Source organism: Parathielavia appendiculata (assembly GCF_033297405.1).
Source record: "Parathielavia appendiculata strain CBS 731.68 unplaced genomic scaffold N657scaffold_2, whole genome shotgun sequence".
In the NCBI taxonomy this organism is placed as follows: Eukaryota; Fungi; Ascomycota; class Sordariomycetes; order Sordariales; family Chaetomiaceae; genus Parathielavia; species Parathielavia appendiculata.
Genome location: NW_026944221.1, coordinates 3,284,646 through 3,299,170, shown reverse-complemented (window position 1 = coordinate 3,299,170; position 14,525 = coordinate 3,284,646). Strand labels below are relative to the sequence as shown.

The window sequence follows — 14,525 nt, the reverse complement described above, 5'->3', positions numbered from 1 at the left end:
CGCACTGTTGAGTTGTGATACCTGACAATTGAGACAAATACTTGACCTAACATTAGCAATCCGGTCTTTGACCAACACCACCTCACTATTGAGAGAAAGTGGCCGAACAAACCGGCTTTAGGCTCCGTGATCTACCTTAGTACCGTTGCAGCGAAAGCTGTTAATATGCGCCTTACCTACCTATATCTACAGATCAATGAGCATCTATATAACGTGCTATCAAAGGTCCAGCTCTTCCACACACGCCTGGGCAGGATGGACATCTTGTTGCATCTGGGCCTAAGCGGCTGTAACCTCAACATCTGTGATTTAGATCTCGGGCGATTCCAGCCCAGCCAGAACAGAGATCATCCCCACGGTACGGTCAGCAGACCCCCATGGAAGCAACATGGCACACCGATGCCCATCTGGACGAGTTCGATGGTCTTGTCTTGCCTCCAAACTACTCGGTACACCCGTTGTGTCGACCGAGTCGAAGGAAAGAGCTCCAGGTTGCAATCCGGTTTGGCATGGAAAGTTTTTCGGGACAAAGTCGCGTTTGGTACCTCCTACAAGCGGTGGTGAACTGTAACTTTGCAAGCTTTCCAGGTTAGCAGGTCAAACAGCCCTGTCAAGCTGAACAGATCCGTCCCAGCTGGTTCAGCTCTGCCTGAGGAAGATCTGCAAAAGTGCCACGCTGGATCGTGATTCGCAGTTACACCGTACCTGGTTAGAGCCCAGATCAAACCCCCTGCCTGTCCGTGCCTGTGTGCCATATTGAGACATTAGGGATCCACCAGAACGCCAAGTCCACTCCCTCTCACGGCGCTGTGGGAACCATCCGGTCCATCCCATGATGAAAGTTAGTCCAAGATCCGTTGGTGAGGGAGCCAGCGCGGTGTCACCATGATATTCCGCCCTACCTGCTCCCACATACCCTTTTTCCCGCCTGGTGGGGGCAAAGCCTCAACATATGGGTTGGTTACTGGCCTCCCAATGAGGGCCCTTGGTGCTTGGAAATGGTAAGTGAACGACGGCCACAACCCTCTGTTTGCTGTTGACATCAGGTCTCGGAAAAGGACCCTGGGTCATGGTCCTGACTGTGCTCACTCCCTTCCTCCTGATCTGGAATTGTGTGTGCATCATAAGAACCACACGCCAGCCTTGCTGATCGCCGTCCACGGAGCAATGGGACCCGTGCCTGTCAGATGGAGTTCAGCTGCACAATGCAGCCGTCATCCTCACCTTGCCGTCTAACTGACTGGACTGCACAGCTTGTCTTGACTGACATATATTCCGAGCCTTTCGCCCAGCGCATGTCTACGAACCGAACCTTCGTCAAGTCGTCAACAAAGGACGGTCCCAGAAAGAGCTCGTTGTCCTTCAACCTTTGTCGAAGTCCACTTCTTTTCAAATTTAGCCTTCAACCGAGCGTCATCCTTTCACAGGCAGTGATTAAGTGTACTTGCACCTAGGTAGGAAGCCATACCGAACGGCTTGATCTTGCCCACCGTCACATGAACACTTTCAATAGGTGCCTTCCATTGTTGGGAACAAGCAGGTTCTGATTCATCCACCACGACGAAGACGCACGGTTGAAGACTGCCCGCTCTTAACTGTGCCATCGAGCGCGTTTAAGCTGAGGTGTTGGACCTGCGATTCAAGTTGTCTGTTCTCCTCGGTGCAACGTCTCCAGAACCGTAGTAGGAACAACGAGCCTCTGCCTGCGGCCAGCAATCCCTATTTCAATCTCGCAATCATGGCAGCGGACGGACCTGGTTGACCATCCATTTCAGGAACAACAGGTACTCCCCTCTCACCCGACAAAAGCACAGCCAAAAATTAACCCTGTCCCTTACTCTGTCCAGCTCTTCCTCGACGATTCGTTCGACATATTTGAGTGGAACCCCTACTTCCAATCCTGCGTTCGCTATTTCCTCGACCACGCCCAGTACAACGGTGCCATCCAAGCCCTAGCCGCGTACATCAACATCCAACTCCCCTTCCAACGAGCCCATCACACGGCCCAACCCCTCCGACTCGTGCCAACCGTCCCAGGGGGGCCACATTGCCTCTCACCAGCCGCCGCGACCGCAAACCCCTTCGGTCCGCCACCACCCCACCCGCACCCTTACCAACAGCAGCACCAAGCCTCCTACCACCACCACACCGCGCCGCAGCCGTACATACGCCGGCTGGTGGCGATTGGGTTCGACTTCCCCCGGTGCTGCACGGCTATTTGGCGATGACTGGGAGCGGGGCGTGCGGCCGCTGCACGCGTACGAGCGGCGCAACTACCTGTCTGCAGCCAAGCGCGGCAGCTGGCTCGAGGTCAAGGGCGCCTACGACGTGCCGGGCGACGACGAGACGATGCCGTTCCTCCGGCCGCTGCGGAACGTGTCGGAGGAGGAGATTGTCAGGGCGAAGCGGGGTTGGCACGAGTGGCTTGCTATGCAGAACTGGTAGGTTAACTTATTTTCGTCGGTTTGCATACAGTGTTCATTAATGCCCTCTTGTCTGTGCTGTTTCTTGAAGATCTCTGTTGTCGGAAGTTATGGGAAGCGGACGGATCAGGGGAGAAGGGTTCACTTCTTGGCCATTATTGACGTTTGTACTCGAACAGTATGCTGGGACCGAGAACGGTCGAGGTCAAAGGAATGGCCGGGGCTCCCCAGGAGCTGCGGCGGCGGGGAGGAGTGGGGCGGGCGGATGGCGGGGTGATTGTTAAGCAGGAGGAGGACTGAAGAGTGTTAAGTATGCGAGTCAAGGTGCCACGGTTGGATACCTGGTGCTGTGATACCGCTGGAGCTGGTGGGACATGTTAGGGTGTTTGGGAAAGCACTGTACCGTCTTGCATGGACTGGAGTCAAGCGTGGGGGGCGTTGTATGGTTCAAGGTGGTATATACTGTGAAGGGAGAGAGTGGAAGATAAGTCTCGTCTTGAGTCAAGCCTTCAGAGTGGTTGCCTACTGCCAGTGTGGGTACACAATTCTTGGTTATCAACTTGAACACTTACTTGGTAGGCTAGGCAACCTGCCCTTGGAAATACAGCGTGGTTTGGCTTGTCTGGTGGTGCCAACACGCCAGTTCCGTAACATGATGCTTCGGCTGTGTTGATTCGGTGAAGATCGGTCGGATTCCATCTCGTGTGCCGGTGGTGCAGCTGACAGTGGGAGATGCGATGGTCCCTCAAAACGTCAAAAATGAAAGCAGAAATGTTATTTGATGTGTATTATCAGCGAGTGACCGATATCATCGAGTGACCCAGCTTAGCAGTTTTAGCAGGGCTGCAGGCCAAAACTTGATAAGAAGTTGTTAGGAGTGATATCAATTTCTCATCGTACATTGAGATGCAGCCCTGCTAAAACTGTTAAAGCTAGGTCACTCAATGATATGGGTCACTCTCTAATACATACGTTACATGTGCTACAAAGATGTTATATATACTGTACCTACGCTGGGGTGGGCCAGATCTCACTCTGGGTCCCACTCTTTGTTACAAGCAGATGATCGGCTCCTCCCGAGCCAAGCTCAGGGTATCTCTGCATGTGCACCTGCAGGATAGTCGACCTTGCATCTGGACAGTATACGGATCGTACGCAGCATCTGGCTAGCCATCTTACATCACGCTTCAATACATAAACATGTAACGCGCGCTGAATCGCTTGCCTATTATCTTCCTCCCCTTCCCACACCATATTCATCCCTACGCGACCGTCAATGCGCCAACCATGGACCGAGACGCCCACGAAGACTTGCCGGCCGCCATAGCGGCGTGGTCCTGGTTCCTCAAGTGCTGCTTTCGCGACAGAATCAGCCCGGACAAGTTCGCCGCCCTCGCCCCGGTCCACTTCGCCAACCATCGGTATCCGCTTCCCGCTGTCGTCGCCGCCGACATCTTGCTGCGTCCGACCGAGGACTGCAACTACAGACTCGACCCCCTTGCCGTGGCCTACCTGACACATCTGCTCGAGCAGCAGCGCGTCGACGCGGCCTCCATCTTGAGGGCCCTGTTCAAATACTCGACCATACACGTTAGGGTGCAGGGGATCCAGGGCACCAACGCTTTGGCTGGCCATGGAAGTAACAAGGAGGGGGAGACGACGAGCGACGGTGACGGGGCGCAGAAGAAGCGCCAGATTCTGAGATGGAAGAAATCGTACCACGAGGAGCAGCTCATTTTCTCGCGTCTTGCCAACGCCGTGAAAGAGGGCACCGCCATCAAGAGGTGCAGGAGTGTCGTCGAGGTCGCCAGAGTCCTGGCGAAATGGATGCCTCTCCTCGCCGAGGCCGCGGACGACTTCTCGAGGGACCCATGGGGCACTCTCAATGGCTTGCAGGGGAGGGAGACATACCGCGCGCTTCAAGGTTTGCGCGTGAATGACGAAACAGAACGCTCCAGGAAGGCCTTCATCCTGTTTCTTGCCGCCTTCAGCGACAACTCGTTGGTTCGCTACACGTTGGAGAAGCCGCTCTGCAAAGGCACTTGCAAATTGCTCTCGGACGCCTTGCGGCGCTTCATGCCATGGGTCATGCAAGTGTCGCCCGATCTTGTCACGCGATTGGACCTGTTCCGCACCGAAACCCTATGCAAGCATCTGCCCGCCGACAAAAAGGAGGCCGACGAGGCGCTTAGCTACATGGATGGCCTCATTAACCTTGACAACGTTCCGGTTCCCGAGGTACCCGTCGTCAACTCCAGAGCCGGCCTCTACATCTACCTCAGCGCTGCAGTAAGCCGTTGTTGTTATGGAGCACCACCTATTCACGCTGACACGACTGCAGCTCGTTGGACGCCCCATGGTTGATGATAGCGCTCTGTTCACATACTTACACAACAGATATCAGGTTCGCATTCGACACTGTGGATGAGTCTTAGATCATTACTAACAGAATACCCAGGGAGACCTACAATCCACAGCAGTACAGCTTATCCTGGCATCTTTTGACCTTCTCGCCAACGCCGTATTTCGCAACGAGGGCGTCAAGACTGGCCACCTGCTCAAGTCGTTTGTCGTAAACAAAGTCCCCCTGATCCTCGTCTCGTTGGCCTCCACGTCGTCCATGTATCCCTTCAACCCGGAGATGTGCATCACCGAGGCCCTCCGGCAGGTGGACACCAATGTCTTCCCCACGCTATCCGGCATGTTCGAGATGTCCAACACAAATTCTTCGTTTCACGACTCGGTCCGCCAGGACTTCTGCTTCTCTTGTCAGCTCCATGGGCTCCTCTCCCCGGCGGCCATAGAGAGTCTTCTGGGTGACATCACATACCAATCCTTGCCTGACGAGGGCCGCTATGTGAAGGAGACCCTGGTCCAGTCGTGTCTCCAAGAAGTTGACAGAACACTGAAGCTTATCGCTGAGTTGGATAATATGAATGGCAACGTGGGTGCCGCTGCTCAGGCCATCATCGAGGTACGTTGTACCTTTGACTAGCTCGTTTCTTTGATGAGGGTGTTAACTCCCACAGGTCATTGGCAGCCTCTGCCGAAACAGAGAGACAATGACACTCAAGCACTTGTGCGGTCAGCTTGCCGCCAAGCCGCTCTCTCTGGACGTGCTTCTTCTGTTCGACAGGCCACAGAAGATTCTCCACCCACTGTGCGAGTTGCTCGACAACTGGGCAGGCTACGAAGAGGACCAGGGCGAGTACCAGCCCGTCTATGAGGAGTTTGGGTCCATCCTCCTCTTGCTGCTGGCCTTCGTCTACCGGTATAGCCTCTCACCTGCGGATTTGGGCATTCGCTCGCCAGACTCCTTCGTGGGCAAGCTGTTGAGCGGAGGTAATCTCTACCGCCCGCTTGAGGAGCTCAATGAGCAGGAAAAGTCTCACCTGAACGGCTGGATTCACGGGCTCTTCGACACTGAGGCCGGCGGTCTCGGCGATGATCTCATGGCTTCATGCCCACCACAGGACTTTTACCTGCTCATGCCCACGCTCTTTCACCAGATCGCCATGGGGCTCAGCGCGGGATATCTCACGGACGACATGCTTAAAGGCGGTCTCGAATGTAAGTTTTTGGTCGTGGAATGGTGGATCGACGGTGCTGATATAGTACAGATCTTGTCGATGTCCTCTTGTTACCGTCTCTGGTACCCGCGCTCCTTTATCTCTCCAACCAGCTTTGGGTGAGCGGGCCGCAGATCCAACCCGCCATCATTAAGATTCTCCAGGTCATTGTTCGGCCAAGTTCCATTTCAGACGAGGCATCCCACATGCTCTCGTCAGTCCTCAACATCGTCGCCAAACCGCTCGAACACGCCCTCCGCTCGTACCAGCGACAGGACCCGAAATGTCAAGAGGTCGAGCCGCTCCTGCGGGCCATCAAGGAGAACCTTGAGCTATCCCGTCGCACCGGCGGTGCTGACCATAACGAGCTCGAGTCCTGGTGCGGCACCCACCTTAACAACGGCACCAACGGCGCCGCTGCCCACAGCGGCCTCCCCGCCGCCGTCCGGCACACAGTGCAGAGCCTGGTCCAGTGGGCCCAACACCCGCCACTCAACGGCATGCCGGCGACATACACACACCGCCAGACCCTGGCGGCCGTCAAAATGTGCGGCGCGAAACGCATCCTATCCATCCTCCTCGATGAACTCAAGTCCCTCACCGACAGCCCGCAGGCAAGCGCCGCCTACGACGTCGTCACGGCAGTCATCTGCGCACCCGACGTTACCAACGACACCTCCCTGGCGTCTTCGTCGTCGTCTTCCTCCCACTCTCCGTCCGCCACAACAACCGCCGCCGTAGCCTCACAACCCAATGTCACAGACCACCGCATTTCCCTCCGCCAAGCCCTCAAAGCCGAAGCGGAATACTGGAAACGGATCCGCAAGACCGACCCGGCACTGTCGGATACGGTCGTCCGGCTCTACCGACGCGTCGAGGCGCAGATGGCGCTGCCGCCGCCCGCGCCGTCGGCAGAGGACGAGGCTGTGGTCGCCGCTGCGACAGCGGCCATGCTATCGACGCAGCCTGAGCTGGGCGGGTTGGGGAGCGATGTCGTGCTGGAGGATGCCCTTGCTGCGGCTGCTGCTGCCGGTGTGCATGATGGCATGGTGATGGACACGAGCGGGTTGGATGGTGCGGGCCATGGTGGTGTGCCGGATCTGGGGTCGTTGGGAGGGGGTGGTGACTTGGCTGGGGACGGGGCGGCTGGCGGCACGGGGGGGTTGGATTTGGGGGGTGATGGATTCTTTGGGAGGTTGGCGGGGGTGAGAGAGATGGATTTTGGGGCTTTTGATATGGATACTGAGGGCTAGAAGCTCTATATGTCGTGGGTAGTGGGTGAGGCTATATTGCGGAGAGATTGAAGCGATGGAATTGGATTGCGGGATGAGGAAGAGACTTAGTTCGATGCGCTAGAGTTGCGGATGGCGAGGTGTTTTGTTTTAATCCACGGCGTAAAATTTGTCAATGGATGGGCTGCAGCGACACTACCACGGATGTTTTTTCTTTCTTTTTTTGGTGTGTTGGGCGCAATTTGGGCTTGATTCCAGAGTCAGGAGTGCCGGGAATGAGGTCTTGGTTCACGTGGTATCTTATAGAGGCTGGTGGTCTCACAAGGGGCCAGGACAGTTCGACAATCAAAGTCTAGTTCTGCATGAAGTATTGTTACGGAGTATCCGTACACAGAGAGTGCATGCTCGTCGCCAGCAGACGGGACAACACATGCCGACAACGTGCCAGCCTGCGGACTTGGAGACTGAGCCAATTAAATTCCCCACATGCTGTCTCGGTATCGGCAAGGTTCCAATGCCTCGCGAGTCGCGACCATGATCCGTCAGGATTGCAATTGCCGTTTCTCAATTGCAATTAATTGGCTCAACGCTCAATTCAAATACCCTGCAGCAGCCTCTTCTCATGTCCCCGCACAAAAAGGACTCGCTTGCCAAAGACAGCACCGCCCGCAGCAAAGGATGCTCAGCCTTCCTAAACTCCGATGCCACCGTGACAGACAGCTTGTATGGCGCCAAGACGCCAACGGTGCCCAAGTTGGCGCCACTGGTCCCATGCCCAATCATCCACGCGTTTCAACACTGTTGAGCCGAGCCTCCGACCCCTGGCTTACGGCTGATCGGCAGCAACTGGGCTGATGAGATGAAGTTCTTTATGAGACAACGGGATGGACCCTGGATTGAAGAAGTCAGGTTGATGCAACCAAACATCAACAGCCTCGGGGGGGGCGGACAAGACGACTTTTCCTTGTCTGGGACAAGTAAGCTCAACAATAAACAATGGCTCCTCTCATCATTGCACCCTGGGGGCCTGGGCTGCTATGAGCCCAAGCTAACTTAGAGTAGCTAACCTTACCGGGACATCCACACAAGTCACCGCCCACCAATGATACCGACGTTGGCTGCATCCAATATTTGGCACCGGCCTTCAGCTGAAGGCCTGGCGTGACCGGGGTGTCACAGAGCCTCACGCAGCGGGTGCTCAAAAGCGGAACGCAGCCGTTGCTGCTCGCCCAGTTCCCCAGCTTCCCCATGCATCCTTCCCCTGCTGCTGCTGGAGAGGGAAAACGTGCGCTGGTGAGATCGACAGAAGCTCATTTGTTTGCTTGCCTGTTGATCCCTACGGCGAACCTCCTCAGCATCCTTTCTCCGCAGCAAAAGCATGAGAAAGACCGTCGGCTGCGCAGCCTTGAGCTGCGCGCTAAGTCTCGCTGGTGCCAAAGCCGTGAAGTGGCTAGACAACAATCCGAGATGGGAACCACCCGCGCAGACTCAGCTTGACTACTTGCCCGAGCTGGGCCGGGTATCGGCCATGGGAACGCCAGCTCCAACACCTGCGCCGAAACCTTCCAAGGCCAGAGGAGTGTTGGAGGTTCGTGACTCGACAGACAATACGTGCGGATATGTAGAGGGCGAATTCAGTACGTAGGCCTCGTTTATCTCTACTCGTTGTTGAAGCCCGGCTAACACCACGCAGCACGGTCGCTTTGGTGCGGCGCCACGACTTCTCACTGCGTGTACAACTCGAGGCACTCCCATCTTGGATGCTGCAATGACAAGACGACGAGTTCCTGCTTCGTCCCGACGACATGCTACGACTCGACCGAGAGCGCCAGTTACAGCACAGACAACGGTTTCACTCTCTGGTGGTATGCCGGCTTCTACCCTGCCTGACAGACAGACACAGCTTAACCTCTCGATAGCGGCAACGAGGAGTACCCTCACTGCAAAAAGTACACCTACGAAGACGCCGTTTTTACTGGCTATACCTTGTACGGGTGTGCCGTGGCCGCCGGCACATCTCCGATCTACTACGAAGCCTTCGACGGCCCGACCACCACAGGAGGACGGCGGTCCTCCACCTCCACTCCCCCTAGAATCACTGACGACCCCACGAGCAGCACCCGCGGAGGAGCCGGCAGCAGCACCGGCAGGAGCGGCAGCAGTACCGGCAGCAGCGACAGAACGAGCGCCAGCAGCACTACCAGCACCTCAACAGCCACCCCCATCCCCGACCCGGCCCCCGCCTCGTCGACTCCCACCGGTCCAATTGTGGGCGGCGTGGTTGGCGGTGTGGGAGCAGTCGCTCTGATCATCCTCGGCATCTGGGCCTTGATGCGCCAGAACGATAAGCAGAAAAAGAAGGCCGCCGAAGCCGACGCAGCTGCCGCTGCCGCTGTAGGAGCTGCCCACCAACAACAACAACACCCGCCTCCAGGCCCTCCGGGCCCTCCCAACATGGCCTATGCCCAGCCGCCGCCCCCCGACCCGGGCATGACAAAGATCGACCCCAACCAGCACGGCGGTTACTACAACCCCTCCGTTGTAGGGGGCTTCGACCCGCGCGCGAGCATCGCTCCGACTACTATTTCGCCACCGCAGAGCCCACCGCCACAGAGCCCACCGCCGCCGCACCACAGCACGCCGTCGCCGCCTCCACCTAACCAGCAAGGATTCGCGCAGCAGCAGCAGCAGCAGCAGGGGTATGCTGCGTATGGGAACGTAAACCCGAGTAATCCGGGCGAGCAGCAGCAGCAGTATGGAAATGTCTCGCCTAGCGGGACGACGATCTCCGGTAACATGGGCTATCAGCCCTATCATCCGGGTGCTCAGCAGCAGCATCCTGGGCAGCAGCAAGGGTATCCCGCGAATGTGCATGAGTTGCCTGTGCACAGGGGGGATGGGGAGTTGAGGGAGTTGCAGGGTTGAGTGTAAATGTGTTGGCGATTGTCGGGGAGGGGGAGATTGAACGGGAGTGGTAATGATATTGGAAACAGATAGTGGTGAATACTTAAGTCGAAGGATTGATGATGGATATGACATTGCTCCTATAATGCGTCAGAAGGGGTTTTGCGAACTCAGAGTCTGTATTCGTTCGGTCGATGCGTCATGGTGGCGGTGCTCTCTCGCGCGGGTGCCAACCAACAAGAAGTTTAACTCGACAAGTGTATCGCTGGCCTCGCTCAGAGCTTGCTTCTCCTCCACTTGGCGTACGGGTGCTCCTCGCTGATACTGTCGGGTACGAGATGGTCAATGGCGCGCGTATTCAACAAGCCCGGGTGCAGCTCATCCAGGCGGGTAACACCACACATCTTCATGGTCGTCACCAGCTCGTCGTTCAGTACTTTATCTCGTCAGCTCACACCATCCGGTCTCTGTACGAATCGTTGGGATTGAACTTACTCTCCAACACCCGCTTTACCCCCTCCCTGCCATACCCCAAACCTGATATGAACAACCCCGGTCAGCAGCTTCCCCCCTTTCAGATGAACGCCTTGCGATTCCCGATCAACATTGAAGTGATATATCAAATCAAACTCACCATACAAAACCCCCCTCCCGACCCCAACCCCGCTCGCCCCCAAACACAACGCCTTAAACACATCCGTCCCCCTCATGACCCCGCCCTCGATAAACACCTCCAGCTTCGCAAACACCTCGGGACAAGACCGCTGCAGTTCCAACAAAACCAGAATGGTCGCCGGCGCCGTGTCGAGGCTGCGCCCGCCGTGGTTCGAGACGAGGATCCCGTCGGCCCCGGCCCGCATGGCGCGCACCGCGTCGGCGGCCGTCTGGATCCCCTTGACGACGATGGGCACCGACGGCGGCAGCAGCGAGCGCAGCCAGGGGAGGGTGACGTGCCAGGTTAGGGAGGGGGAGATGTAACTTGCCATGAGCCTGCCGAGGGCCGAGCCGCGCGTGTCGGTGGTGGGAGTTAATTGGGTTGCCATGGGTGTTGTCACAATCATTGCTTCTGTTGTTGTTGTTGTCGGGTTTGGGGTTGAGGTGGTGGAGGGAGGAGGAGGAGGAGGAGGTGGTGGAGGTGGAGGAGGAGGAGGGGGCACGCGCTCGTCGGCTTCGCGCTTCCCTGGTACGGGGGCGTCGACGGTGAGGAAGACGCCTTTGATCCTGGGGGTGTCGCTGTTGGCGTTGGGAGTGGTCAGGGACTTGAGCAGGGCTTCGGTGTTAGGGGCGTGCTTGTCGACATAGAGCTGGAGGAAGACCGGCACGGTGGTGTCGTCTCCGGCGGGAAAAGGATGGTCTAGCGCTGCCTGGACGACGTCTGCGACAGAGAAGCTCGCGCTGGTGCTGACAATCTGGGCGATGCCGCCGAGCTCTTTGCAGGCGCGGACTATCTCGAGCTCGCCTTCTGGATGCACCGTCTTGCCCAGCGAGGTGGGCGAGACAAAGATCGGGGAGGCCACTGGCTGGCCGAGGATGGTAGTTGCCAGCGAGACTGGGGCAGAGACGTCGACGAGCACGCGCGGTCGCAGAGTGATGTCAGCGTAGGTCGTGTTGTTGCGGCGGTGCGTGTGGCAGTCGGTGGCGGCCGACGAGATGAATGCCAGCGTCTTGGGTGGGAGGAAGGTGTGGGCGGCCAAGCGGAAATCGTTGACCGAGATCAGCGTAGACAGGCTCGGCTTTGAGGGGGTCTTCGTTGACGAGGACGGAGAGGCCGAAGGCAGGGGTGACGACAGACGGCCGACATGTTTGGATAGGGGCAAGATGGACTTGAGCAGGGAGGGCGAGTGCACGGCATTGTAGGCCGGGGTACCGTCCCTGCCGGCGTTTTCGAGGAGGATAGCTAAACCGCCGGGATGGGTGGGGGCAAACTCAGTGAAGTCGTAGACAATCCCTTCAATTGCAATCCAGAGGGAGGAGACGGTGTTGTGCGCCGAAAGCTCCGACGCCGATATTGTACGCGACATGCTGACGAGGAAAGCAACAGGAAAATAATCAATAACAAACAAAACACAACTATGTTCATGGGCCTGCTCCGAGACAGGCCGTCTTCTTATCGGCCACCGGTGTCCCAATCGGAAGTGGCGAGAACGGGGCATTCGGCGGAGATTACACCGAGAAGTGGGGCATTCCGTCAAAGCCGGGCCCGAAATGCCGGAAATCGGCCTCCGGGGGTGCGGATGGCTGGAAAGGGAAGGAGCAGGCACAGGGGAAAGAAGCTCTCATACCTTAGAAAACTTGAAACTCACAAAGCAGGCTCAAATCCTCCAATCCAATTTTGCCTTCTCCTCAATTGTGCGATAACGCCTTCTGGATCAACCCCGTCGCCCTCTCACTCAACTGCATCCCCAACGCCAGCTTTCTCCCCGCCTCGCTCATCTTCGCCCACGTCTTCCTCAAGATGCCCACCACCTTCTCTTCGTCAATCTCGCTCTTTTTCTCGAACCCGTCAAACTGGTCGTCCAAAAACACCAGACACGCCACGTCCTCGAGCACCTGCGTCTCTACGTCGCCCTTGGTGAGACCCTCTTTCCGCACCAGCGCCGCCACCCGCTCAATCTCGTCTCGCGCCAGCGCCGGCTGGATCTCGCTCGACGCCAGCAGCTCCGCCACCTGCGCCGCGGCCTGCGACTTTTGCTTGGCGCGCCACGTCAGGTAGCCCGCGCGCGTCATGGGGTAGCTCGAGCGCGGGAGTTCCCAGCTATGTATGTAAAGTTAGAACCTGCTAAGTGAAGTCGGAGTCTTGTTGATGATTGAGGATGGAATCCGGGTTTTTAGAAAACGCACCGGCGAAAGTGCTGGGCCCGGCAGGCGAGTTGCAGCGCCGGCGATGCGTCGGGCTTGCGGGAGGCTAGCCAGCGAGTCATTTTCCGGGCGTAGTGCAGCTCGTACGGTATAGGGCCACTATCGCCAGGGATGGTGTTGGGGTCCTGCGAATGAGCATCGTCAATGAGCCTGATGGCTGTGGCGTAGTTTGCCCCGAGGGACTCAAAGGACTCCATGTTGCTGCCGTGGTGGTGAACAAAAGTGAAGGTGAGTGATAGCTGGGGATCTGAGATAAGGGAGAGATGCAAGACTGCTGAGTCAGCAGGCTTGAACAGACCAACTTCACCTCAGGGGCTGCCACTTCGACGAGGGCGTTCGAGCACGGAGATTACCTATGGAGAATGCTCAAGCGCTGGGTCTATCCCAACGAGAAAGCCCCATGACAGTGAGACGTACACTAATAGGGGTCAGCCAACTGTCTCCCTTGCCGCCACCAACGTTTGAAACCCTTCCCCGCCCCTCCCCCACACCTCCTCCCCCCCGGTTCCCTGGCTTCTTCGACATAAGCATTCTCATGATGGGCCCTTCAGGATGCCCTTTATGGTACACAGAACAACGAAAAAGGACGAAGGAATATATGGACACTACCTGAAGGTCCTAGGCGCAGACACAGCTGGGCCCGTGTACTGGCCAGATACAACAACAGCAGCCGCTGATTGAACTCACTGAAGCTCAAGGAGCCTGCGAGCTCCCCGTCATGGGATTGGTGGCACCAGCAAGCAACTGCAGTAAGTCTCTAATGGCCCATCCACTTCCTTCTCCTTATCATTCGGCCTTGACCATCTTTGGAAGTGAGCGTAAGTACGTGGAGCTAAAGCGACAACTCACCAAGGAAACGCCGATATATTGCGGCCAGCTAGCCTTGGTTCATTAGCCATCCAATGACCATGTTAAGACCGTACGGTATAGTAGGTGGCCTCCAGCTCTATATAGTTCACGTCAGTTCCCTGATACTGTCACCGCTCAACAGCATCATACTACTTACTACGACTCTGACCAAGATAACTGACTGCACCGATCCAACGACGCCATTTTCATCAAGCCGTTGCCCAACATCTGTACCAGGAAGATCTACCGTTGTCGTCGTTGCGGGCATAAAAACAGCAAATTGAAGCCTTGCCGGCAGGCACCGTGACCTGAGGAATTGATAGAGAAGAAGGGCGACACATTTTCCAGGAATGCACTGTTCTGTCGGCGTGTGGCCATCTCCCGCCGCATCGCCCGGAGGGCTGCAGCATTTTATGAGTAGCTATCTTGTTTACCTGTATGGTCAGCGTTGCTGGCGAACATCTTCTAAGCTGGACCCTACACTGGCTGTTCTTGGGACCTGACTGTAAGTAGTTCTCCTCGTTTTCCACTCGATCCCGTTTACCCCCTTTGCCTTACAGAATATAGCTTGGCTCAGACTGCTGAGTTGGCCTTGCTTGATGTGCCTTTAACCCTACGACGATGAGACGATACAGGGGGGCCTCTAGTTCCATATACCTAGCCACTTAGTTGCCACTCCTCCTGAGCAC

The 14,525-nt window shown here is 56.8% G+C and overlaps 5 protein-coding genes across 5 annotated transcripts; 3 read left to right on the top strand and 2 right to left on the bottom strand.

The window, feature by feature from the left end:
- Positions 1-998: 998 nt before the first annotated feature.
- Positions 999-2,723, top strand: N657DRAFT_631592 (uncharacterized protein; the record flags this gene model as incomplete). The annotated part of the gene is made up of 4 exons (XM_062791072.1): positions 999-1,001; positions 1,848-2,177; positions 2,236-2,441; positions 2,603-2,723. The coding sequence occupies 4 exons, from the start codon at positions 999-1,001 to the stop codon at positions 2,721-2,723; spliced, it is 660 nt and encodes a 219-aa protein (XP_062651629.1).
- An 811-nt stretch (positions 2,724-3,534) lies between these two features.
- On the top strand, positions 3,535-7,561 carry N657DRAFT_590584 (Med5-domain-containing protein). The gene is made up of 5 exons (XM_062789889.1): positions 3,535-4,712; positions 4,765-4,827; positions 4,882-5,397; positions 5,453-5,993; positions 6,044-7,561. Exons 1-5 carry the CDS (start codon positions 3,711-3,713, stop codon positions 7,243-7,245), a joined length of 3,324 nt encoding a protein of 1,107 aa, XP_062651628.1. The 5' UTR covers positions 3,535-3,710; the 3' UTR covers positions 7,246-7,561.
- A 593-nt stretch (positions 7,562-8,154) lies between these two features.
- Positions 8,155-10,464, top strand: N657DRAFT_641906 (uncharacterized protein). The gene is made up of 3 exons (XM_062792235.1): positions 8,155-8,861; positions 8,918-9,089; positions 9,144-10,464. Exons 1-3 carry the CDS (start codon positions 8,603-8,605, stop codon positions 10,147-10,149), a joined length of 1,437 nt encoding a protein of 478 aa, XP_062651627.1. The 5' UTR covers positions 8,155-8,602; the 3' UTR covers positions 10,150-10,464.
- On the bottom strand, positions 10,404-12,196 carry N657DRAFT_688052 (uncharacterized protein; the record flags this gene model as incomplete). The annotated part of the gene is made up of 3 exons (XM_062796920.1): positions 10,763-12,196; positions 10,624-10,665; positions 10,404-10,564 (listed from the first exon to the last, which is right to left on the bottom strand). The coding sequence occupies exons 1-3, from the start codon at positions 12,147-12,149 to the stop codon at positions 10,404-10,406; spliced, it is 1,590 nt and encodes a 529-aa protein (XP_062651626.1). The 5' UTR covers positions 12,150-12,196.
- Positions 12,197-12,246: 50 nt separating this feature from the next.
- N657DRAFT_641905 (uncharacterized protein) lies at positions 12,247-13,397 on the bottom strand. Its single transcript, XM_062792234.1, has 2 exons — positions 12,970-13,397; positions 12,247-12,883 (listed from the first exon to the last, which is right to left on the bottom strand). Exons 1-2 carry the CDS (start codon positions 13,182-13,184, stop codon positions 12,472-12,474), a joined length of 627 nt encoding a protein of 208 aa, XP_062651625.1. The 5' UTR covers positions 13,185-13,397; the 3' UTR covers positions 12,247-12,471.
- Positions 13,398-14,525: the final 1,128 nt, after the last annotated feature.